The 24480-nt window shown below is 48.3% G+C and overlaps 2 protein-coding genes and 1 long non-coding RNA gene across 4 annotated transcripts; all 3 read right to left on the bottom strand.

The window, feature by feature from the left end:
• Positions 1 to 6090: 6090 nt before the first annotated feature.
• On the bottom strand, positions 6091 to 8128 carry LOC112902977 (anthranilate O-methyltransferase 2-like). 2 transcript variants are annotated; one of them, XM_025972215.1, is made up of 4 exons: positions 7879 to 8128; positions 7332 to 7805; positions 6985 to 7251; positions 6091 to 6818 (listed from the first exon to the last, which is right to left on the bottom strand). In XM_025972215.1, exons 1-4 carry the CDS (start codon positions 7951 to 7953, stop codon positions 6393 to 6395), a joined length of 1242 nt encoding a protein of 413 aa, XP_025828000.1. In that variant the 5' UTR covers positions 7954 to 8128; the 3' UTR covers positions 6091 to 6392. The 2 variants fall into 2 exon arrangements, with proteins under 2 accessions (XP_025828000.1, XP_025828065.1); XM_025972280.1 differs by having other exon boundaries at positions 7362 to 7805; positions 7879 to 8110.
• Positions 8129 to 14463: 6335 nt separating this feature from the next.
• Positions 14464 to 19368, bottom strand: LOC112873247 (fimbrin-4-like). The gene is made up of 15 exons (XM_025936250.1): positions 19144 to 19368; positions 18891 to 19021; positions 18607 to 18777; positions 18233 to 18486; positions 17942 to 18113; positions 17528 to 17566; positions 17358 to 17426; positions 17153 to 17269; positions 16638 to 16849; positions 16342 to 16500; positions 16075 to 16274; positions 15805 to 15971; positions 15628 to 15724; positions 15420 to 15511; positions 14464 to 15199 (listed from the first exon to the last, which is right to left on the bottom strand). Exons 2-15 carry the CDS (start codon positions 18978 to 18980, stop codon positions 14918 to 14920), a joined length of 2121 nt encoding a protein of 706 aa, XP_025792035.1. The 5' UTR covers positions 18981 to 19021; positions 19144 to 19368; the 3' UTR covers positions 14464 to 14917.
• Positions 19369 to 22108: 2740 nt separating this feature from the next.
• On the bottom strand, positions 22109 to 22484 carry LOC112879360. Its single transcript, XR_003226038.1, has 2 exons — positions 22384 to 22484; positions 22109 to 22283 (listed from the first exon to the last, which is right to left on the bottom strand). It is a non-coding gene; the product is annotated as an uncharacterized LOC112879360 (long non-coding RNA).
• Between the last annotated feature and the right edge of the window lie 1996 nt (positions 22485 to 24480).

The following is a 24480-nucleotide window of genomic DNA, read 5'->3' as shown; positions in this document are numbered from 1 at the left end:
TCGTAGCCTCGTTGCTGCTGAAGATTGTACGTTATGCATTTGTTTTTGCTGAAGGATTCTTTGGTAGTTTGGTTTTATAGTATAGATAAATCATAGTAGTACTTACTATTTTGCATGCGCTGTCAGCTGCTCGCCGTGCATTTCATTTTTTTAAAGGAACGGCGAGAGATTTGGCGTAATCTTGAAGTTTGAGGAAAAACAAACAACTCTAAAACCCCCACACGACTGAAGTTATTTCAAACTTTAAGACGACTACCAGTGAACAAGAAAAACGGGTGCGGAGGAAAATCATCAAGAAAAAAAGAAGCTCCAGCAATAACTATGCTATAAAGCCACAACAAATTAGGGCAATGATCCCAAGCTCCTTCTCAGATTGGTGGCCGCTTGAAAACGACGGATATCTTTTTTGATTAGGTAAGCCAGGTCTACAACTTTCTTGGACTCTTGTTGAAAAATTTGTCGATTTCGCTCCTTCCAGATATTCCACCAAAAATACATCATTAGACCATCAAAGGTGGGGTTTTTTCCTTACTAAAATCTTTTCAGCACCTTTTCCACCATCGATAAATTGTGCTTGCGGAGTTGTTGGGCAGCATTTGTTGAAAACCAAACCATATGACCACCTGTGTCCAAACTGCACAACTATAAGGGTAATTGCAAGATGAGTAGGTGTTTCATGTGCAGAGTTGCACAATTTGCACAATAGGTCATGTGGCCATCCTCTTATCTCTAAATTATCTGTAGTGAGTATCTTCCTGTGGAGGAGGATCCAGGCAAAAATTTTGCATTTTGGTTCAGCTTTTGCCCTCCAAATTGGGGAGATTGATAATTTTTTGAAATGGCCCTTAAATTGAATGCGGTAAGCGCTGCTTGTGGTATATTCTCCTTCCATTGTCCATCTCCAAGTGATCTCATCCTCAGCTCCATCTCGTGACAACAACCTAATTTTCTCCCAGAGAGTTACATGTATGCCATCGCTGGTCTGGAGGGCGCAAACATGTGAAATCCATGTGTTGCTCCGTTGCGTTTTAAACACGGTCACATTCTTCCTTTTAGCCTTCAAGAAAAGGCTTGGGGTTATGTTTTTCGGGGCTGCCCCATTGATCCAACTCGAGTGCCAAAACCTTGTCTTGTCTCCTCTTCCAATCGTGACAATCGCTGAGGCGTTAAAAAGATCCCTGTGCATGTTGTCACAGAGGATGTCCAAACTTGCCCACGATCTGCCATCATTTTTCCATTTGTACCAGTACCAACAAAAATGCAAGGCTCTTGCTAGACGCTCTAGGTCGAGTACTCCAAGTCCTCCAAGGTCTTTTGGTGTACGGACTATCGGTCAGATTATAAGATAGTGACCACCACTCACTTTTTCTGGTTCTTCTCCTTTCCAAAGAAAACTTCTTTGCATCCTGTCAATTTGCTTGATGAGCTATTTTTGTGCCGGAAAGACCGTCAAGTGATAAATTGGCTGTGACATTAGCACGCACTTGACGAGTGTGTCTCGGCCAGCCATGGTTAGCATCTTTCCTTTCCAACCTGGAGGACGCCCACCAATTTTATCGAGCAGGGGTTGAACATTCACTCTCTGAAGCTTCCGCGTGTGTAGGGGAAGGCCCAAATATTTGCCAGGAAATTTACACACTTTTCCAGGAAAATCCAACAGTGCCTCCGAAACAATCTCCTCGCTACATCTAATTGGGGAGATCTCAGTTTTGTTCAAATTTACTTTGAGCCCCAAGCAATTCTTAAAGATTGTGAGCACTTAGCTGATGTTATTTAACTCTCTACGGTCTGGATTGGCAAATACGGCCATATTGTCCGCGTACAGGGAACAATGTAGTTTAGCTAATTTTGGAAGGACTTATGCAGCAACCCTCTACTTGCCGCCACCTCAATCAATTTGTGTAGTGGGTCAATTGCGAGGATGAATAACATCGGCGACAATGGGTTGCCCTGGCATAATCCACGGGCATGCTTGAATTTTCTCCTTGGCACTCCATTAAGCAAAATTCTAGAAGTGGAAGTGGCCAGCAAGGTGGCAATCCAGTCACGCCATCGTTGGCCAAAACCAAGAGCCTGCATCGTCTTTAAGAGGAAAACCCAACTAACTGAGTTGAAGGCCTTTAAGATATCCAATTTGATGAACAGAGAAGGACGTTTAGCTTTGTGTAGTGCTTGGATCACATTTTGAACATAGACAAAGTTATCGTGTATGCATCTCTTTTTGATGAACGCATTTTGACAGCCAGAAACCAGTTCATGGAGTCTTGGAGCTAGTCTTTCCGCAAGAATTTTCTAATGATCTTAGCTAGGCTGTTAATCAGGCTGATTGGCCGAAAGTCGCTGATACTAGTGGCTCCATTCATTTTTGGAAGAAGGACAATGTTGGCTTCGTTTATTAGATCAAGCCGTCTGGTTTTGAGTGAGTGGAACGCCTGTAGTGCTTCTATTAGGTCTTTACTGATGATGGGCCAACATTTTTTTAGAAAAGTCCAATGAATCCATCCGGACCTGGTGATTTCTCAGCCGGCAGCTGCATTATAATCTTCTTGATCTCAACTTCATCAAACAGTTCTTCTAGTTCGCTCGGATCATGGGGTTGGTATCCCAGGTTTGTCCAATTTAGGCTCCTGGTACGCTCCTGAGTTCTACCCATCAAGTTAACAAAGTGGTCGAATACCAGTTCCTCCTTTCTTTGATGACAGACTACTATCCCTCTCACGGTGTCTAGAGACGGGATAAGCAATTTCTTTCTTCTATTACTTGCATGCAGCATGAAGAGTCTGGTGCATGCATCCCCTTTGCGGATCCAGGTCAGCCTTGAGTGTTGCCGTGCGCGTGAACGCTGAATGGCGGCGAGGCCGACTGATTTTGCCTTGAGGTATCGACGGAACTCGAGCTCATCCGGTGTAAGCAACCGTTGTTCTTGAGCCGTGTCAAGGAGAAGTAGCAGCTGCTGCGCGATCGCCAATCTCAAAGGCAAGTTACCCAGGTTTTGCCTTCGCCAAGTCTTGAGAGCCTTCGCTGTTCTGATTAGTTTTACATGCATGCGCAGAATGGCATCCTGTGTATTGACTGGTTGTGCCCAAACATCCTGGATGACCTCTATGAAGCCCGTCATATTCACCCAAAATGACTCAAAACGAAAATCCGAGTAGTTTTGTCTGGCAACGTCCCCAGTAAGCAAGAGTGGAGAGTGGTCCGAGCCTAGTGTTGCCAAGGCTTGCAGGTCGGTGTTAGGAAATAAACGGTGCCATTCCGGTGAACCAAAAATGCGGTCCATTCGAGTGAACGTGGGGTCATCTTGCTCATTGCTCCAGGTAAACTTCCTACCACGCAAATCCAGCTCTATTAATTGGGTCTCATCTAAAGTTTGTTTGAACCGGGTCACCATGCGCCTGTTCAGTCGATTATTGCTTTTGTCCTCAGCCTGGTAGATGAGATTAAAATCCCCCACCACTAACTAATCATCCCTCCCTCTTGACTTTAAATCCCGTAACTCATTTAGGAAAGAGCATTTCTCCCTATCGTCTTGTGGCCCATAGACACTAGTGATAGTCCAGGTGGTGTTATCCGCCCTCATGACGATGTCTGTTGACGACATGTATTCCGTAGCGTGGTAGTTTTGTAGAGCGAAGCATTTTTCTGAGACAGCAATAAGAATGCCTCCCCTCGTATCATTAGCTGGTAAGGCCGTGAAGTTGTGCGCAAAATGTTGCCCGAGGGTATTAGCAACTAACTATGAGGTCCAGTGAGCAATCTTTGTTTCCTGTAAGCAGACGATAGTTGCACCTGATGAGAACACTACATTTCTGACGCTAGCCCGTCTGGCCGCCGCATTGAGACCACGAACAAAAGATTACAGTTCTGTTGTGTCGCTGTGCATTTCATACAAGCTTGAATCTCATGTAATGTGACAGAATCGTGTTCTTTTTAGATCCTTGCAAACGATGAGCTAAGGAAGCAGAACAAGCTGGAATTTTGTGAGATGGGTAAGCCTGCTGTCAGGACTGCATCGTGACCAACATTCAGTTTCATCCGTTAAAAATCAATCATCAAGAGGCACATGATGACCATCCAAGGTTGTCTTCAAGCTCTTCATTTACATAGCACCAAAACTTTGCTGTTCTCTCTGTTATTTTTCGATGCACAAAATTTACTCTTTTGCTTAATTTTTTTACTCGCCAATACCTTGAACTATAAGGGGCCTAGTGGCTGTTGTACAAGGTATTCAGATATATAAGAACTTGAAAATCATAGCTAGCAGAATAAAGGAGCTCTAGTTGTATATAGATCTTTTCAGTTATCAATGGATCGCAGAAAATCACCCTAAGTTCGTGTTGTTCAGGTGATCTCGTTCTCCAATTGTTGGCACCTATAAGCTCGGCACTAAAACTCTTGTGGCTAACAACCCAAAATCTTTTTTGAGGGGAAAAGAAAAGAAAAAAAACTTGCAGCGAAGTACTGCAAACCACAGATGAGCGGCTGATTACACGGGTGTAGGCAGGAAGGAGGAAGCCTAGCTGTCCAGGTTGGACCTCCTTCAACAACGACGGCAACACCGCTTCCCATCCAGCACCCAACATATGCTCGAGGAGAGCCCCTGGCACCGGTGTAGGAAACGACGAGGAGAACTGGCCGAGACGTCCGCACATCTAGAGGAGGGTGTTACTTCCTTCATCGGGAAACGGCAGCTGCTCGTGGCGCGCCCGAGGCGCCGTCGACGCCCGGCGGCGAACGGGCGGGCGGCGGGAGGATGAGGAGAACGAGCGAGCATCGGGAGGGGTAATCTGTAAAGTTATAGGGGTTAAAGTGTAAAACATCGGATCGCGATTACTAATCGCGATCCAAAACAGGGGGTAAAATGAAAATATCCAGGGGGGTAAAGCATAAAAAAGGATCGCGATTATTAAAATGCAAATAACCGGATTCAAACCAGGTGTAAATTGAAAAGGGGTAAATCGCGGCGGCGGAGTTCCGGCGAGACCCAGCTGCCGCGGACGCGGGGGTGGAGATGCTCCGGAACTGAAATCCAGCAAGGATAATCCCCATTCCCCGCTACCTCAGATTTGATGCTCCAGCCCATGAGAGGGCCAGGTGCTGGAGTCCGCGCTTCTCCGGTGTGGCGTCGGCAAGGGCGAAGCAATCGCACGCGGTTCGATCTCCGGCGAGCGATGGTGTGGGCCCTGGTTTCACGCTCCACAGGCAAAGCTAATGGTGCACGGTGACGGATTCCTAGCTGAGACACCAAGCGGCCTCGTGCTCCATGTGATCTGCAGTGCAAGCTCAGCCGAAGGGAGGCAACAGATACGCAGGTTCTATATATAAGTTCATGTTTTGTTTTGTTTTGTTTGAACTGGGCAGGAGCACTGCTAAGTTCATGGGATTCAATTTCATGGCGTGTGAGATTTGAAGCTGATGCTAATCTGATCTGATCGGAATGGTTTCATTCTGTCACGCCGTGGCTGAAGAAAGTAGGAAGTCTGAAACATTGGCGACATTTGGGGTTGCAGAATCATTATATTCGCTTTTGTGCGCAAGCGAGGATTGAGCCCGGGGCGGAGCCAGTGATAGTAGGAGCAGTTTCAGTAGACGTCTTGGTTTCAGACTTTGAGTGCGTCAGGTGCAGGCAGCCGATGAGCCTGAATGCCTGATGTCCTTTGATTATAGTACTCGATGACTGATGATTTCCCGTCAGCCTTTGGGCTACTTATCATAGCCTCGTTGTTGCTGAAGATTGTCTGTTGTGCATTTGTTTTTGCTGAAGGATTCCTTGGTTTTATAGTTTATTTGGACCTTGAGGGCACAAGACGGCGCTGATGATGGTATATTGTGCAATTTTATTTTTGCCCCAAGTTGAACCAAACTATAGAGAAGAATATAATTTATGATACCAAATATGTATGCTATAAAAACATATTTCTTGATAAATTTAATGATGCTTATTTGGTATCATAAATATTTGGAACTTTTCAATATAAACTTAAGATTACTATACAAGGATTACCTAGATGTACAAGCGTAGAACCAAATCATTCGAAAAATATTTGCTTCAATTCCACTTAAGATTACGGTACATATTTAACCGGATAGATCGACATTTTGGTAAAATTGAACCAGCTAGATCCAAAGGAAGCAGTGGAGGAACTATTCTCTGCCACTAGCAGTCCCTGAACTACTTCAATTATTTCTTCTATTGACTTCTAGCTTAGGTTCTGATCTTGTTTTTTATTACCATAATTCGTTGGACCTCAAAGCTATAGTACAAGGGATAGATGTTGGGGATGTTACTCGCAATTGTTTTACACACACACACACACACACACACACACACACACACACCCCATAGCTGCACTTTTGTATAAGTAGCTTGACACCATATCTATTCAGATATTCTACATAAACTGGCCGTGTGCGAAAAGCGAATAGCAATCGCCATTCGCTTGGTACTTCGGCGCGCGCCTCGCCGCCAAGGACAGGACGATGACCGGGTACTTGGTCTTCACTTTCCGGAGGTGCGCCGCGACGTTCCGCGCATAAATCTCGAAGAGATCGTCGAGTATGTGCTCGCCGAAATGGTGCGCGACCAGGGGCTCGATCACAGCCCTGATGGACTGGGCGACGTTGACGCCGCTCTGGGCGCTGTCGAGCACGAGGTCGCTGTCGTCCAGGTCGTCATGGGGATCCCAGTTGGACTCGAAGAGGTGGATGTGGTTGATGTCGAACGCCTCGCTCTGCCTGATCACGTCCCGCACCTCGTCCACCGAAGGCGCGTAGAACGGCAGGTTGAAGGAGTCCAGCTTCTCCTTCTCCACACGGCGCTGCCATGCATCAAGAAGCAAGCAGATCATGTCCAGGATTCCAGGTTCATCAGGTCTCTAACCCTTTTTGGAAATTAGATAGGGTTCATCAGTTCATGAATTATGGACTGAAGCTGAGCGATAGACATTTAGATCATCTTCAGTTGATGTTGCACGAACGACAAACCTCTTTGACTAGGGACTGAAGAGCCTGCGCAAGTAGCCCCCACATGTAGCTGACCTCGCCACGGAGCACGTCTTGGTTCTTCCTGCCCAGGAACGCCAGCACCATCTGGCCGTTCGACGCGAGCTCCTTGTGACGCAGCTTGAGGAACAGCGAGAAGTCCTCCTGGAACTGCTTCCGGTACAGCTTCACCACCGACGGCGGCGTGGCCTCCCAGATGTAAATGTTGCCCTCGTTCAGAACCGTGCCTCTCGCGAGCTCCTCAGGTACCTGTATCGATCAGAACTGCTCAGACGGTGGCAAAGTCGTTTAACCTAACCTAACATAAGAAAATTGCATGCACACTTCACCACTTGTTGATTGGTTAAATCTGTGCGTGCCTTGGATCGCCACATGAGGCAGTAGGAGGAGTGGAAGAGGTGGACGGAGCGGTCGGGGAAGAGCCTGGTGTAGAAGGATCCCGGCAGCCCGGCGACGTAGTACGGCGGCAGGGAGTCCCCCTTGTCCCTTGCGGCCAGCTTCTTGAACAGCTCCAGGGACTGGAAGACGAGGTTGAAGTCGTTCCCGGGGAGGTCGTTCAGGAAGAACTGCACGTGCTGCACCGGCGGCGGCGGTTGCTGGCCGCCCGTCACCAGCAGCTCCGCCTCCCGGCGGCCGGCGGCGACCGCGTCGAGCACCTCGGAGACGACGAGGAGCGTGTTGGGCCCCGACGAGCAGCCGAGGTCCGCGACGACTATCGCGCCGGCGGAGGAGAGCGACGCCGACGCGCGCGCGGCCGCCACGGCCTCGTGGAGCACGGGCCTCGTCTTCAGTATCGACTTCTCCTGAAGAAGAACAATTTTCTTAACATGCATGCAGTCATCCTGCAGGTACAGATGCTGATGGGGAAGCACGGACCTGAAGCCTGGAGTTGGAAGCGTAGCTGGTCTGGCCGTCGCCACGGCTCATGTGGAGGTCGCGCTCTACCTTCATGGCTGCACTGTCGGCGAGGTGCTGGACAATCCCAGGCCTTTCTTTGTCACTTGGGTTTGTAGTTTCGCGCTGGCACGTTGTAGTTGCAGAACACGAGTAGTCAGTAGAGCTTAGCTTCTCGACTTATAGGGCCATCCAGCACGGTCAAGCGCCAGGCAGTAGGCCCGTATGTAGCAGCTGAAAGGCTAGTGAGTCCAAACTCACGTAGCTCTAGCGTACGCCTTTGGTGCTCCTCAAATCCGGTGGAGCTCTCGTGGTGATTTCCTTATCCAGCTGGGCCCTTTCTTGTGATACACCGCGAAACATGATCATTACTTTCGACCCGAGGGCATCCCCCATTTCCATTAAAGATCAACGGAAATACAAGAAGTTTGTCAGAGACTAATCTTAAGAGGAGAGCGAAACATGATTGTTGAATTGTTGAAGTATAAATGAATTGTCCGTAGTATCAGTGTAAGAAATCTCTTGTTCGAACTCTAATGGACACACACTCAAATAAAACGATTGCAACTGGCTCCTATATATTTTAGATACTTGAGGGATCGTTTAAATGACAAGTGAATTGCTCAACTTTCCCATCAGCTGAAATTTTCAGGTTGAACTTATAGCCACAAGATTATCTCATGATTTGCGCTTGAGACTTGGCTGGGAATAATCACTGGTGTCTGGCGATGAGCATGAGAGGTAAGTTGATTTGGCTCCTGTGGTGAGCGTGGGAGCAAGGCCTGGCGAGGCGGCAAGTGGGCGACGGATGGCTGCTGGATGGGCGAGGGCATCACGGCGATGGGCTTGGCGTTGTGTTAGCGTGAGCGTGACGGGGCATGGGTGTCCAAATCGGGCGGTTTCCTTGTTGCTAGAGATGGAAGTGGACATGTTTGCCAATGGTTTTTCGTACGCTGATTGAGTTCACCGGCCACAAGAAAAAATGAGAACCATATATGCACATAGACAGCGGCGGCAGGGAAGAGGGAAAATGGCTAGATCTACTTCTTTCGTGCTACACCTTTTGACGATTTCTTCAAGATTATGAGTAAGCTGTGCCCTGTTATACCATCCCCTTCTGAACGTATGTGTGTCTAGCAAAAACATGCTAGCTAGATGTGGCCTGTGTGGACGCGAGATGCGTACGGTGTGTTCCTCATGCAGCGTGCTAGGATCCACATGTTTCTCTCATTGCAGGCGCTCACATGACATGCGACGGGAACCTCCGGGCGGCCAAGGTTTGGCGCGCCTTGGCAGCGTCGACGTCGACTCCTGCGTGTTGTATTTCGACGACGTCGACACAGGCCGGGCGCGAGTAGCACCTCTCACCAGCCGCGCCCGCGCGCCGCCGTGCTGTCGACCAGGACAGCAGGACCCCTGGAGGCGCCGTGAACGGTGCTGGACATGCGCCGTGCAAGATAGATAAGTGGTCGCCGCGCGGCGCGAGAGGCAGTGCGCGCGTTCCCCTTCTCCTCGTTTACGCGATCGTGATGTCCCGCGCCGCCGCGCGGCGGCGAGGGACGCCGCCGTCTCCAGCGTGCCCGGGCGCGCTCGATGCCCTAAGCGGCGCGACGCCAGCAGAGATGACGCGGCGGCGGGGCGGGGAGCCAGAGCCAGCAGAGCCAACAGCTCTCTCGCCTTTCCGATCGGCAAAAATTTCACACGAGCACGTGCGGCACGGTGTGTTATTTTTTTTTAACGGAAGCGGTTGTTGGGGCTCTCTCCATCCCAACCCAGTCGATCTGTCCCTCGACTTATCCAAGCAAAGTTAAAATAAGCCAAACCTTTTCACTACGCTACGCACGGCGCGCGAGCGAGCCGTGCAGGCATGCCCTGATGCCGTAAGCGCTGTTACGCCAGCGGGTGACGCGCGGAGAGCCGTGGCGACTGGTGAGGCTGGCATTTCTCTCCGGCTGGTCAGGAGCTGAGCTAGTCCCTTTTTATATAAAAATAAATAAAATGAAATAAAACGGCGGCGCCCAGCTCTGCCGATTCAGGTTGGAAGGGGTGGTCGAGACGGGTTACGAGCAGAGTTAGTTTAAAACTACGAATAGGAGGCGCCTGTAAAACCATGATCAGCAACGCTTGCCAACAGCTAGGAAACGGACTGGCATGCATTGAACATTTGCAATAATAAGCTAATAGCTGTACAAGGTAGATGATGCAGTCGACTAGTACTTTTTTTTTCTTTTTTGAGGTACGGTCCACTACTGACTCTGTCTACTGGTAAGATGGGCCAACTCTGGAAAACGCCCCTTTCGGCGGGGAGTTTTTTTAAAAAGGGGATAAAAAAAAATAAAATTCGAAAAAGGGGTGTCAGTTGGATAAATTTAGGAAAATGGGTGCCTCCCGCCCGCTGGGAGGGCGGAAAGGAGCCTCCCGCCCAACCATAGGGCGGGATGCTCAAAAAAAATTTCCAGGGACCTCTTCGCGAATAAGAAAACTTTTTTTATTCGCGAAGAGGTCCCTGAAGCATGCCTCCCGCCCGGCCACTGGGCGGGATGCCTCCTGGTGCATTGTTATTTCATGTGTGTGTGTTTTCTGGCTTCCAAAATTCGTAACAATTCACAGAAAAATCCAAAAATAGCAAAACTAGTTTTGTTAGAAACTAGATTTCAAACTCTATAACTTTTGTTAATGGAGTTTAGTTTGAAACAAAATACTTTTACCCCTATTTTAAAACTAAGATTAAGAAAAGTTTATGCTTAACTTTAGGATTTCATGGTTTGTTGTTTATGAAGTTTGGTATGACTATTCTATAAACTCTAGGTACCTTTGTGCAAAGTTTTAAACTCAAATTTGATGTAAATTTAACTTCTTTTGTCTTGAATTTTTCAAATTTGAAATGTTAACTAAACCTAATTATAACCCTTTTATAATTAAAATCTATTGTTATTCTCTAATGTGATATTATTTAATATCTAATATATAGTCAAAGTTCTAAAACCTATAAAGTTCTAAAACCTATAATCTTATGCTCCTGGTCCATTTTTGTTATATTTTTTCTTAGATTATTTGTTTCAGAAACTATTTGAAATTCAGAATTTTTTCAAATATAAGATTCATTCGCCATACTCTTATGTATGCACATAAAATTTTAATTCAATTTTCCAAGGAAGATTACGGTATCTAAAACTCGTACGAAGATAGTTAAACGATAACGTTTGCAACGTAGAATCTAAATATTACGATAGTACAATACATGAAGCCATTTAAAATAAAATAATATGATAATAAACATTACAAATATTACAAATACATGAATCCAAATATTGTGTCTTCAGTCAATGCGGCAAATATTACAAATACGTATCTAGGTCTGATAGAATCTCAACGCAGCAAATATTACATATGAGCAAACAACGTTTAAATGTCCTCTCGTGCGGTCTGGTAATTCCTCTGACCGCACAGTTGAATTCACTTAAATCTACCCCATTCGGCCCATAAATCACATTTCCTTCTCCGTAATATATACTGAAAATACCCTTCTCGGAAGACATATCTGTCAATCATTAATAAACTAGTTATACTACATATTAATACACAACGAACGACGATCCTAAATTTCAGCGACTCTCAGATTATATTTTACAGATTCTAAACTATTCAGATTATAAATTATACTAAAAACAAATGAAAATACTAAAACTATTCAAAATATAACTACTCTATCAAATATTTCCTAAATTATAGTTATTTTCAAGTACTTATATGGCTAGAATGAGAATATACCTCAAAATCGACGTGTGGACAGGGCTTCGCCGCTTCCTCTTCTCACTTCCTCTCCTCTCTTTCTCTTTTTTTTGATTTTTGCTGGATAAAATGGCATTTTTGGGGCAGGTTGGGGCTTAAATAGCCGGTGGGGGGACATCCCGCCCGACCAAAGGGCGGGATGCATCCCGCCCTTTGGTTGGGCGGGATGCCCTCCCAGGGACCTCTTCGCGAAGAAAGTATTTGCGAAGAGGCCCTCGGGTGACATCCCGCCCGCTGGGTGGGCGGGATGTCCCGGGCCCCACGCGTCCCGCCCGTTCAGCGGGCGGGAGGCACCCATTTCCCTAAATTTTCCCAACGGCCACCCCTTTTTCGAATTTTTTTTTTATCCCTTTTTTAAAAAAAATTCTTTCGGCGGCGCCAGCGCTCCCCCTTCTCTGGCTGATCATAGATTTCGAAGATTCTGCATTTTGCCTTCCCGGGCCATAAGCATCTACCGGGCCTCTCATGGGTCGTCGCGGCATTGCAGCCTGTTCTCCTTCTAGAGGGCTGGCCCGCTGGAACTGCTACTACCTCTCCATCAAGTTGGCCTCGACCGTTGGGTAAAGAAAAACAACATCAGGCACCTTGTGATTTTGAAAGAGAACAAAGGCCTCTAGATCCGACCATTGCGGGCCGTCCGATCCCATCTCGAGACCACACTACCTCACAGCTCCAGCAGCGGCAACAGCGCCTGAGCCTGTCCCTGAGCAACAGCGGCAGCGGCTGCCGCTCGAAGACAGCAAGGTCAACCCTGCACGGCTGCACCGCCCGGTCGCATCACATATTCGCATCACACGTTCACATACCCAAGGCCATGGCACCGCCAAATTTCCCATTCCCCTCTCTCTCGGTCTCGCCGTCTCGGGCGCGACGCGAGACGCGTCATCTTGGGGGCCCTGCTGGCGAGATCCCGAACAGAGGGCGCACGGCACACTCCACCACGCACGCACGCGCGGACACGACCGCGCGGACCCAGACCGCCAGACGACGACGACTCCACGAAACGGCCGAAGCGCCGATCCGACAGGGCCATCGGATACCACCCCTCGAGGCCTCGAGGCGTCTCGTCAAGCACCTGTGTTTGTTTAACCCAAGCGGCCAAGCCGAGGACGTCCATCTCGCGTTGGCATCTAGCGACGAGCTCCAGCAGCGCGCGATGACTTGAGGCGGAACTTGCCAAATGTTGCCAGCGCCGCGCCCGAAAACCAGGTGCTGGCCCGGCGGGCCGGCGGGCTACACGCTCGCAGCGCAGGCCGAGGCTGGCTGCCGGCGCCGTGTGGGAGCGGACAGGCCGGCCGGTCCTGCGCTGCCTGCACGCGCGGCGCCAGCGGGCCGACCGCGACTTGTGGGGGAGCCAGACCGCGACGGCTGCATGTGCGGCCGTGCGCGCCGCGAGGAGTTTTTGGTGGGACGCGGCCGGCAAGTGCTGTGATGCTGCCCCGGCGCCAGCCGTTCCAGTGCTCCCCAGGCGTGGCGGGCAGTGACCAGTGAACGGGCGAGAGGCGCGAGGGGGACGCCACACTTGTCTCGTACCCGTGCGAATGTGAGGAAGCCATCCCGAGCGACGGAAGGTTGCGGGCTGCTGCAATGTCGCTTGCCAAAGCAAGTCGGGTGCTCAGGTGAAGTTTTTCGACACTGGTTTGGCGGTGATGTACACAGAGGCAATGTCTCGAATGTGAACGAAGTACGGCAGCTCCATTGCCGATTTTGACATGGTTTGGCGGTGATGTGCTCAGAGGCAATAATCTAATGTACGTGTGTTTGGACGTCAATTGCAAGGCAGAAGCAAGAGCTAACACACATCGAGAAGAAAAATCGTCACAGCTCAGAACGAGACAGCCATTCCGATTCAGAGCAAGGAAACGATACAGAGATGAACCGAGGCAACACCCTCATCAGAAAAAAACTGCGAGATTATTCACAGCCCTCTGCAGCAATAATACAATGTAGTTTCGGAAGCAAAAGCTAAGCAAAATCGAGAGCAAGAGAATGATCAATTGCTAGCTACAGCTAGGAGTAACGCACGAAGGGAATCGAATGCCTGGCCTGCCCTTGTATGCCGCCACGCCGATACGTGTAGGCCCGGCTGAACTCCTTGACCACCGCCGGGTTGCCATGGCCGGCTACTCCCCTCCGCCATTCGGCGTTGATGGATAGGCGGCGGAGCTGGCAGCGGCGGAGACGACGGGGGGAGCCATGGCTTCCGGCTTGGCTTGCATGGTGCCCGGGCCGTGAGAGAGGAGAGGGTTGAGCGGTTGAGGAAGGGAGGGGGAGAGAGGGAATGGTGCAATTTGAGTAGCAGTAGGGGGAGCAGAGAGCTATGTACTGAGCGATGGCAGGGAGCAGTCTCTAAGCCTGCCTGTTCAAGGGCAGGCTTAACCCTGTAAGTACTTACTTAGTTACTTATCAGTTATCTAGAATTAGCAAGCACGTGATGTAAGATTCGATCACTGCCTAGTGCCTAACAACTGAAGTCATCTTCCTTTCTTTCTTTCTTTTTTTTTTTAAAAAAACAACTGAAGTCATCTTTATCGTGTTTCACCGGCGGAAGAGCACAAAACTAAGACTTGGTGCTGCTCGCATGAGGAAACCGTCATCACAGGTGAAAGAAGCGTGATCGATGCAGTTAGTCATTTTGGCTCCTGCGTAGGATATGATATTAAAACGGGTATTGAATTGTATTTCAAAAATGCCCACAAGGCAAACAGTCTAACCAAATCGAATTCTCAGATTGAACTGCGCAAATCGCATGCAAAGAATGAAAAAAGAACAGTATTTACAAAAGCTCCTGGGCAAAGACAAAACCTTTTTAAAGTATGTTATGTACAGGTATGGTTCAGAATAGCAAGACATTACAAGAGATGATGGCCACCAAGTAGTACATAATGACTAGTCCATGGAACAGATGAACGAATTGGCCGCCCAGATGCAGAAGAGCACTTAAGATTTGCATGGGTCTATACCAACACCACAAAAAAATACCCATCCCCCCCCCACCCCCCCACCCCCCAACCCCCGCCCCTATAGTATCATATATGAAGCGAATTCAATGAACCAACGGCATCTATATCTATCAGCATTTGTTGTATCTATCAAGCTACCATACACAGGAAGCAGAAGTAGTAAAAAAATTCACTTCTGGTAGCGACGACTTTGGGAACCACGAAAGCACTATTCCCTGTATAAAAAAACAGCACTATGTGGAAAAAGAAGTGCAGATGCATAATCATCAGGAGTCTGCCACGACGTTTCCATTTTCGGTAGATGGGGCGTTTGAAGTAGCATCATCCATTGTCAAATTGGATATGCTATCAGACAGCGAGTTCACCTCTTCAGACTCGGATGGTGCGATTGTTGAAGCACCATCCTCTGAGCCAACATCAGAGGCTGCATCTGAAGCCATGCTAGATGGGTCTGATTGTTCTGGCGTTTCAGATAGTGACTGAGGTTGTCTCTGTAGGCTCCAATACATAATGCTAGCAGTAAGTGCAAGGATCATCTTCTGATTCACCTGTTGAACCAGCAAGAACGTAAGAATGATAAAGTAATGGCATGACTAAGTAACAATTCGCAAGTGAGAATCAGCATCATTGTTTTAAGAAGAGAGATAAAACTGCACACGATGCAGATACCATAACATTTCAGTAAATAGTGGTGCTTTCTAGGCATTTAATTTATATTTGGTGGCAACACTACTGGAAGTTTCATATTTACTAGCAATAGCGGTTTACCTCTATGATGTCCTCTGGCAACAGAAACACAGAGCATCCAAGCTTCCTTGCAACACTAATGATGTAGGTAGCATTCAGCTTCTTGTCCTCATCTGACAAATCGAAAAACAAATTGTAGATTAGTTATGATTCAGTTTTGACGTCAGTTGTGAAGAACGCAAAAGATTAGTCCAATGGTCAACTGAATGCATATGGGCTGAGAACAGACCAGCTTCCCCCTTTGTAACAACTTTCCAGTTCACAACCCTTGGCTGTACTGCGCTAAGAAGCTCAAGGAAGAACAATCCATTTGATAAGCTCTTGTCCTGAAGAGAAAAATAGGAAACTAAGCATCCAGAGTTTTCTGACAAGAAAATAGGACTTCAATCGATGGACATTTAAGCACCTTGAAACTTTCCATTCGAGAAGTTCTTCCTGATGCTTTCACTTTGTTGTTGGCCCAATTTAGAATATCAGCATCAGTAATTTCTTTTCCTTGGGACCCTTGGGAGTGGAATCTCAGTTTGTTTAACAGCTGAAGGATATTGAATCTCATCAATTGCCACAAAAGTGCTGAAAGACAACACCCAAAACCTAAGTTACATGATGCTACAAACGAATATTAAGAGTGTGTTCCATTAGTTCCACTAGAAAAATTAGACGCGGACAAACTCACCAACAATCAATTTCTTGTTTCCCTGAACAATATCATTCCCAGCTAGATTTACTAAAGAAAACTTTAACTGCTTCCCAATGTTTATAACTTGATTGCAATTCTCCAGTTTTCTAAATGGCAATTTAATTGGAGGTTTTGTTGCCAGCTTCCAATTGACAGATCCAGGAGAAACCTTGTCAAGTACTTCAAGAAGTACCCATCTGCATCAGGATGGACATTAATAACCAGCTCATTTAGAGAAAAAAAATATACCAAATATCTTATTACCCATTGCGAACATCTTCAAATACATTGTTCACATATGATTCAACCCCAAGGCTGTTGATCCACATCCGAAAGGCTCTTTCTTCTCTAGACAATAGAACATCATCACGTGTTGCTGTCTGTGTGAGCGTAACTTGTTTGATGTCACTGGTTAGACCATTCCTGCGCGGCATAGGACAATAGCATCCAAGTGAGGATCAGATGGCAATGCCGAATCCTTAGTGGTTTATCTGTTGAATGTTTTGGTGAGATAAGTCACATATTGAATGTTTTATGAAACCAAAGTTAGTCATATTTACCTATGTTGGAATATTTGCGCAACAAATGCAAGATTTAAATTGGCAGATCCCTCAGTGATATCCTTTGGGGTCAGGTATCTTTTACAGTCCAACTTCTCAGCTTGTTCAAGTACCAGTTTTGCCCTCTCCTCCGGATCCTTGGTATCCAATGTAGTTTCAGGGGAATGCTCTGGAGCAAGAGCTTTCAGAAGGTAAGCATAGGCTTCACCATCCTGTACAGAACTAACTTGTGTGACCATGGTGGTTGAAAAAAGTAAGCACATGAGCATGAAAAAAAATAAACCTATTTTGATGGATCGAGCACATTCTGACACACTGTTCCTAACTCCTATATTGCTTAAGGTGGTAACCACATCCAGCTAAGGGTATAACAGAATAAAGTAGTCTTTAACAACTGTCGCATAACCTTAGTTTGTCAATATAACTCAAATGCAGTGACAATATAATCAAGTGGCATGTATCAACAAATAAACAGTGACTGATATTTTGGCGGCATTTTTGTTAATCATATGCACCTTCACATCTGAAGAGAAATTGTTAACGGTTTTCTTGTAGCCAGCTTTTTTCAGATGATGGTTCATCCACCGAAGTAGCATTTTTTCTGGTGACAAGCTCAAAACCTCATCTATATCCTGCACAGTAAGGGTTAAAATGAAATTTGTTTCAAGAAAACATCCCGAAATAAAAATAAACAAGTAAAACATGCCTGCATTTATTTACCTTGCTGTCATCAAACAATTCCACCAGCTGCGGTGTCTTCTTGAGGTTCAGATCAGCCAAAAGTTGAATCTGATGATAAATACAAACAAATCTTTATTCAATGAACCAGACATCTGACGATAGTCTGTCTGTTGAATTGCCCAAAATGCAAAGCTTGATTCAATGCTTACCTTTATGATTTGTGATATCAATCCAAGAACTAAATGAGGCTGCATGCAAAACAATATAAGTTTGTGTAAGCCATGGCGTTTCCAATAGCTTGGATAAAAAACATGAACTGAGAGTAATATTGAGCCCATGCAAGAAGGTGACTGAATGTCTGTAGCATCTAGAGAAGCAGATAGGAAAAGAGCACAGCAGCAATCAGCAAAAGGCAAGAAAATGTAGGGAGCACGTGCTAATAGGTGATATAAAGAATATAGAGATTGGTACAAAGTGGTAAACGTTGCAAGTTTGGTACCCAAGTTAACAAGCACGGTACAACACATTGAGGAATTGGAGGACAGATAGTTCCGTGAACATCGTCACCTAACTTTTTAAAATAAATTAAACTGCAGCATTCAAGGAGGGAACAGATAACATACCCTTCCCTCCACCAAATCCTGTGTACCAATGTTGACAACAGTGCATCCAATGGCCTTGGCAGAATTGAGGCAGAGTGTATGATTTTCATTTCTCTGCCATGGATTAAGAACTCTTTTCTTATTTATTGCTCTCTCATCGATGGTCCCAGGTACAGCTACATTGATCAATTTGCTGAGAAAATGAGCCATAAATGAACAACCATCAGAAAGGTCTAGCTTTGGATAATTTTTTGTTTAACAAGTTAAAGGAATGCACTCTGCTACAAGCCAAAAACAAGAGAGCCATCTCACCAGAGCAGAACACCGTCCCTGATGAGATCAAACAACTGGTTTCCAGCCGGGTCGATTGGCAAGTACTTCTTCAGAAATGGGTCGTCGCGGAGATAAGTGTTGATGTGCGCCACGTACGACGATTTCTCTGCCTGATTCAGATTGTGCAGCAGCGTAGTGATGGTGGACTTGAGGAACGACGTCTTGCCGCCCCCGCCACCAGCACCGCCACCACCTTCCTTGGCACTCACCCTCGCCTGCAGATTCAGATACTCCTGCGGAGATAGAGCCAGATTCCACAGTCCCATTAGAATAAATTGAGAATAGCGGACGATTCCTGTCATGCTGTCCACATTCCAATTCAATAGCTCAGAGAAACGCCGAGATGCACGTACCCGGAGGAAGGACTCGAACTCAATCTCCTGATCGCTGTCGGGGTAGGAATCCGACAGGAAGGCGGCGATCTCCTCCTCGGAGACCACCTCATTGAGCCCCCTCAGCTTCTTCATCAGCCCCGGCAGATTCTTCGTGGTGACATGGCCGGAATCCCTCTTCAGAGACACGAACTGCGACACCGGCAAAACAAAATAACCAACCGGAACGGAACTGACGAACCACGCGCGAAACAACTGCGGTTTCCAGCGCAGCAGAGGGGAGGGCGCAGAGATTCGGACATCACCTTGGCCTTGAGCGATCGGAGCTCGACCTGCGTGAACTGCCCCTGCAGCGAGGGGTCGGACACGACGACCCCGACGAATCCGGCGGACATCTCCCCACCGCCGCGGCCCGATTCCGCCCGCGCCCGCAGCGCTGCAAGAGGAATCCAGATCAGAGAGGTTCACGGCCCGGACGGAATGGAACCCCCCTGCAAAAAAGCAGAACGAGGAGAAGGCCCGTCCCGCCGCCGGCGAAGCGGCGCGGCGAGGAGATACCTTTCGAATTGGTCACGGCAATCCCTCCCCTGGTGCGCGCGGGTTTCCTTGCGCTCGACGGAAAAAGGCGAGCAATGGCGTCCAGGTCTCCAGATTTCGTGGGGGCCGGGGCGCAGAGGGAAAGTGGTGGAGACGAGGAGAGGAGGTAAGGGCAGAGGTGGGCCCGGTTTTCTTCTGTTTGTTTTTTCCGTTTCCTGTCGCCGAATTAGGTTTCCCCCGGGGTCAAGACATTGGAAAAGGTAAACAAATCCAGGAAACTGCTTCTCTCCTCCCCCTTCCTACTGCTTTCTTCTCAGGGACTGCAGTTTTTTCTACACCGAAAGCAGGTTCCATTAACCATCAAACCCGTTACAGACGCAGGGGCTTATAATTCAAAAGGCACATTCGAATCAGCGGTAAATAATCTGCCAGGTTTTCTTTTGCAGGTAAAATAATCTGTCACGTTGTTACAACTGTCCGAACTGCAGGCAGAAAAACCGTTCAGAATCGGTGGTGGCAGGGCAGCCCTGCTGCCGGTGGCGCACGAGTTTTGAAGACAGAAAAAAAAATTCAGACGCCAAGAACGCACCGGCCAGCGCCGATCCCAGCACCGGCACGAGCGGGCGAGATACCAGATCGGACCGACAATTCGGCACGGCCCACCGCGGCCGCGCGCCCTTTGTCCCCTTGCGCTTTGTGCTGCTGCCGAAAGCGTCACCGGCCTCACGGCCTGGCCTGGCTTGGCGCGTTCCGACCTCGACGCTGTTCGCGTCGGATACGCGCCGGCCTGCGTACATGCACGCAGCAGCACACGTGGCTCCGTGTCCCTGCGCGCGCCGCCCCCTGGCCCACCGCAGCGACGCGCGTGGCTCCGTTCCGTTGGTGGTCGTGGGCACACACGTATTGCACCCGGACACGTACAGCTCTTCCGCAGCAGCAGAAATGGAGAGGCACAAATATTCAGAATGCAGAGAAAAAACTTGTGACTGCCCGTGACTACTTTTCGATTCCCAACCAGTAAAACAATTCAAGAGAAATCACCCAAAAAAAGTTCCAGTAAGGTTTTCTGTGCTCGCGGTACGAGCTGCATGAGCGATCGAACAATTCGGGCCACTCCTGTCACGCGTCGCGCATGAAAGGGAAGCGCCCTTGGGGAGATCGCCGTGAAGCGGACGGCGACCAAGCAAAAATTGTCGCGCGCTGCCGTTCCGGCGTCCGGCTAGAGCATCCTCCGAAAGTTCCAGATCGCCAGGCTTGCACGCCACACGTTGAGTTACCGGCCAAACCACAGCGGTGTGGCTGTGCTCGCGCCGATCGGTGGCGCGGCGCGGGCGTCCAGCGGCGCCGGTCGCCAGTACATTCCTTGGCTCCAAGGCTTTTGTACATTCAGTGGACCTCGGGTGCCTGCCGCCGAGCGTTGCCGCGTGTGATCCGACGGCAAGAACAAGGGAGGGAGAGGAATGGCAAGCGGGTGCCAGTTGCCGAGTTCGGAGGGGAAAGGGGACGGGAGTTCTTCCGATTTCCGGATAAAGTATGTATGCGCCGGGCTGGTGGTCACATGGCCCATGCGACCGAGGTGGATCGCCGCGGGCGTGAACGTGCCCACACGCCTTTTGTGGCGTGACGGGTCTTACTCCGCTCACGTGAAGCGGCGTCCTTTTTTCTTTTAGCTCGAAGTGGCTGTGGCTCGAACTCGGTTGGCATGTATCCAGCGTTGGGCTTCCAATCGGCTGCGGCTCGAATGGTTGGCATGTATCTAGCGTTGGGCTTCCAACCGGCTCTGGCATTCGAAGAAAGCCAAAAGACAGCCAAAAGTTTTGGTTGTGGTTGGAATTAATGTTTAAAAGTAATTTTTCCTCAGTTTAAAATTAAAAATAGGTCTGGAGGTGCTTTTCCTGGCTGTGGCTGCGGGGAGTTCGAAAAAATTATCCACCGCCACTCATTATGTTAGTGCCGGTTTGTTTTTCCTTTCCCTTCCTCCTTTCCCGTCCGCGAGCTCCGTTGCCTCGTGACCCCGCCGGTGCGCCACTGCCCCGCCACCACCGCCACGGGCCCGCGACCCCGCCGCTCCGCGAGCCCTGCCGTGAGCGAGCTCGAGCACGCCGGCGTGATGGCGCTGCCGCGAGCGAGCTCCTCCGCCGTCAGCTCCTCGATCCGCCGCCACGAGCTCCTCCGCCGCGAGATCCGCCACCATGGGCTTCGTCACCGTGAGCTCCTCCACCGCCACGAGCTCCTCGATCCACCGCGGGCTCCTCCGCCGCGAGATCCGCCGCCTTAGGCTCCACCGCCGCCTCCTCTTCTGTCGCCGCGAGTCCGGCCGCAGCACCCAGGCGGGCGAGCCCCCGGCCGCCGCCGCTCCTTCGCGCCTTGCCCAGTGAGAGGAAGAAGAATGGGCTGACGAGCGAGGTCCGCTCGTCAGTGAGAGGGAGAGAGTTGAGTGGGGAGAGCCGTGGATGACACGTGGGTTCCCTTAACACTTTTTTTTAAAAGTGACAACAGCCTAACCAAACGTCTTTCAACTTTCTCACGGCCCGCACCTTACGGCAGCTTTCAGCACTACAGCATACAGCTACTTTTTTAAAAGCCACAGCTCAACCAAAAGCACTCTCAAACCATCGATCTAGAGGGGAACCAATCTAGGGAGGATTCCTCCCGTGTCACCCAATCCCTGTAGGGTATAATTCCCTCCTAATCCCGGACTCCACTTCTTGTTCAGTAATGAAGTTGTCAGTTGCAAGGGATTCACAGGTTCCAAAACACAATAAGAATATGACTGATAGAAAGAAAAAAAAAGATAAACAAGAACAGATGTGTGACTACCAACAATGAACATCTGATATTGTTTAAATATCAATCTGAGCTCCTATCCAGCGACCATGACCAGCTTTCAATCGAGAAAACATCACAAACAAATAGAAACTGCAAAGAACAGTGGGCAGTTCGTTTGTACGGTGCCAGAGTCAACAGCATGCAAACACTATGACCCTTTGCCATTAACAGCAAGCAAACGATCCATACATTGATGAGATGGGAACAATTACATGTATAGATGAACTATGAGCCATCTGACAGATTACAATGGTTATTATTTATTGATCCATACATCTGCATCTGCTTCACCTTGGTGATGTAATCAGTCACCGCTTCCTCCTTGGACTTTCCTGTTCAGACCAAAGTTGCAAGGATACGTAAGCGTCAATTAGGAGTTTGGTCAGAGAAAGATTGCACATTTAAACAATTTCTCATTAGGGACAAGCTTACATCTAATATATTCATATGATCAAATATTAGTGGATAGTGGAAAAGGGGCATCCAACAGCTGCAACACTTATATATATCAGCCAAAAGGAAAGGAACCTGAATATAAATTTCTGCATATGAATGTCAATAAGCCAAGATTGCCTTGAACAAACAGGACATGCATTCATGAAAGTATACAGCTAGCGCATGTTGAGACCATGGCAAGACGACTAGTACATTGACCTGCAAGTAAGTCTACATAATCAACAAAAATTCTGACAACCAAAGTTTCTAAGATTGTGACAAGAGACATGTTAAATGCAATTGCAGGTTATCCTGTTACTTTGCTATGATAAGAACAGATGAGAACAAACAGGGCATGCTTGCTACTACTGCATATGAACCATCAGTTTGCTCAGCTAGTAATGGACTTATAGATATGTACTACAAGTGTGGTTTCCTAGAAATGGGTGATGACATCATAATTAGGCTTACTAATAATTACTAAGCCATGTGCATACCTCTGCTCATACAGACAGAGCAGAGGTCTGCACAAGGTAGTGCATCTGTGAAGCTGTTTGCTCATTTGTAACAAGGTATTTATTTTTGTTTCTCATAAGTTCAGAAACATCAATCACCTCAAGCCAAAGTAGAACCACCCTTCAATACAGAATTAACATCTCCCTTTCCGCTGCAAAGAGGAACAAACTGGTTACATCAGGAGCAAATGTCATTACTAATCACAAGGACTGAACCAATATATGTTAGTAAGCATATCATTTCCTTCCTCAGCCATATTAAGCGTGTAATAGGTTCCGCAGTCATGAAGATCTACCTGTTTTGTGCATCCTTGAACACGTCAAAAGCTTCAGCCTTTTCATTTTACTACTTAAAAGGTACACTGCAGGTAATACAAAGAGCATAATCTCATCCTCATCTTCCGCCCTCCTCCTAACTAGATCATCCACCCTCGAATTCATTTTTCTAAACCTTCAAATGTTCTACATGTACGAAGAAACAACAGTGTAAGAATAGAGTCCTTTCCTTCAGGAAAGTGACAAAACTATGCTCAAAACAACACAAATTCAGTTTACTAAAATTCATTTTTCTACAACAAAACAAACAGTATTTCAGGGTAACAATTGGTATAGCATAGTACAAAACATAACAATATTCAGTTTACTGAATGACTAGAAACAAATTGTTAGTAAATATGGATAGCTAGATGCTAGCGTGATCACGTGTGGGCCCAGCCCGTAATCTCCTCTGATTCTGTTTCTATAAGTTAGAGGAGGATTACCCTGGCTGCTGGTCTATATATATATATGTAATTGGTGTTCATCAATATATCTATCTATTTACGCGTGATTATTTACGCTATCATGGTATCACGAGACTCTCGATCCGTGACCTAATCGCTTCCACATCTCATCTACTACCGCCGCCGCCACCCACTTGCCCTCGTCATCCATGGTGCCCGAGTCGCCCAGGACGGCGAAGCAGCGCGAGGAGGATCGTCTTGCCGCTGAACAGGCCGAGTAGGCCAAGCGCGATGCCCTCCTAAGCGCCGCCGACGCCGCGGCCAAGGCTGCTACCGATGCCCAGGCGCGTGTTTGCACCGCCGTCGAAGCCCTGGACCACGAGCGCGCCCGTGCTGCTGACCTGGAGCACAAGGCCGTCGACCCTGCTGCCAAGGAGGACGGCGACCCCGACGACGGCGACATCGCCTTCGAGGCTGCATCCATCGCCCACCTCCTCACCCAGGCCGCGGCCATCCAGAACATCAAGGCCGTCGTGCCCATTGTTCTGGATCCCTCTCCACCAACTACAATCGCTGGCGCAATCTCGTTCTCCTCACGCTGGAGCGCTACACCCTCACCAGCCACATCCTCTCCGACGCGAAGTACCTTGGACATCCCTCCTGGCGCTGCATGGACGTCGTCGTGCTGTCTTGGATCTTCGGCACGGTCACCGGTGACCTCATGGACGGCATGCGCGAACACAACGACACGGCGCGCGCCACGTGGCTCGCCATCGAGGATCGGTTCCTCGGCAACCGCGAGACGCGAGCTCTTCACCTCGACGCCGAGTTCCGCATCTTCGTTCAAGGCGATCTCT

This window comes from Panicum hallii, chromosome 1 (assembly GCF_002211085.1).
Source record: "Panicum hallii strain FIL2 chromosome 1, PHallii_v3.1, whole genome shotgun sequence".
NCBI lineage: Eukaryota > Viridiplantae > Streptophyta > Magnoliopsida > Poales > Poaceae > Panicum > Panicum hallii.
This window is presented reverse-complemented; position numbering and strand designations above follow the sequence as displayed.

Excerpts from the sequence above, each read along its gene's own strand:
- LOC112902977 (XM_025972215.1), bottom strand. The coding sequence starts at position 7,953 with ATGAAGGTAGAGCGCGACCTCCACATGAGCCGTGGCGACGGCCAGACC. Across the intron at positions 7,806-7,878 it reads CTTCCAACTCCAGGCTTCAG|GAGAAGTCGATACTGAAGAC; the intron begins GTCCGTGCTTCC and ends GTTCTTCTTCAG. Across the intron at positions 7,252-7,331 it reads ATTTAACCAATCAACAAGTG|GTACCTGAGGAGCTCGCGAG; the intron begins GTGAAGTGTGCA and ends TGATCGATACAG.
- LOC112873247 (XM_025936250.1), bottom strand. The coding sequence starts at position 18,980 with ATGTCCGCCGGATTCGTCGGGGTCGTCGTGTCCGACCCCTCGCTGCAG. Across the intron at positions 18,778-18,890 it reads TCCGATCGCTCAAGGCCAAG|TTCGTGTCTCTGAAGAGGGA; the intron begins GTGATGTCCGAA and ends CCGGTGTCGCAG. Across the intron at positions 15,512-15,627 it reads TGTTACAAAGGGGGAAGCTG|ATGAGGACAAGAAGCTGAAT; the intron begins GTCTGTTCTCAG and ends TCGATTTGTCAG.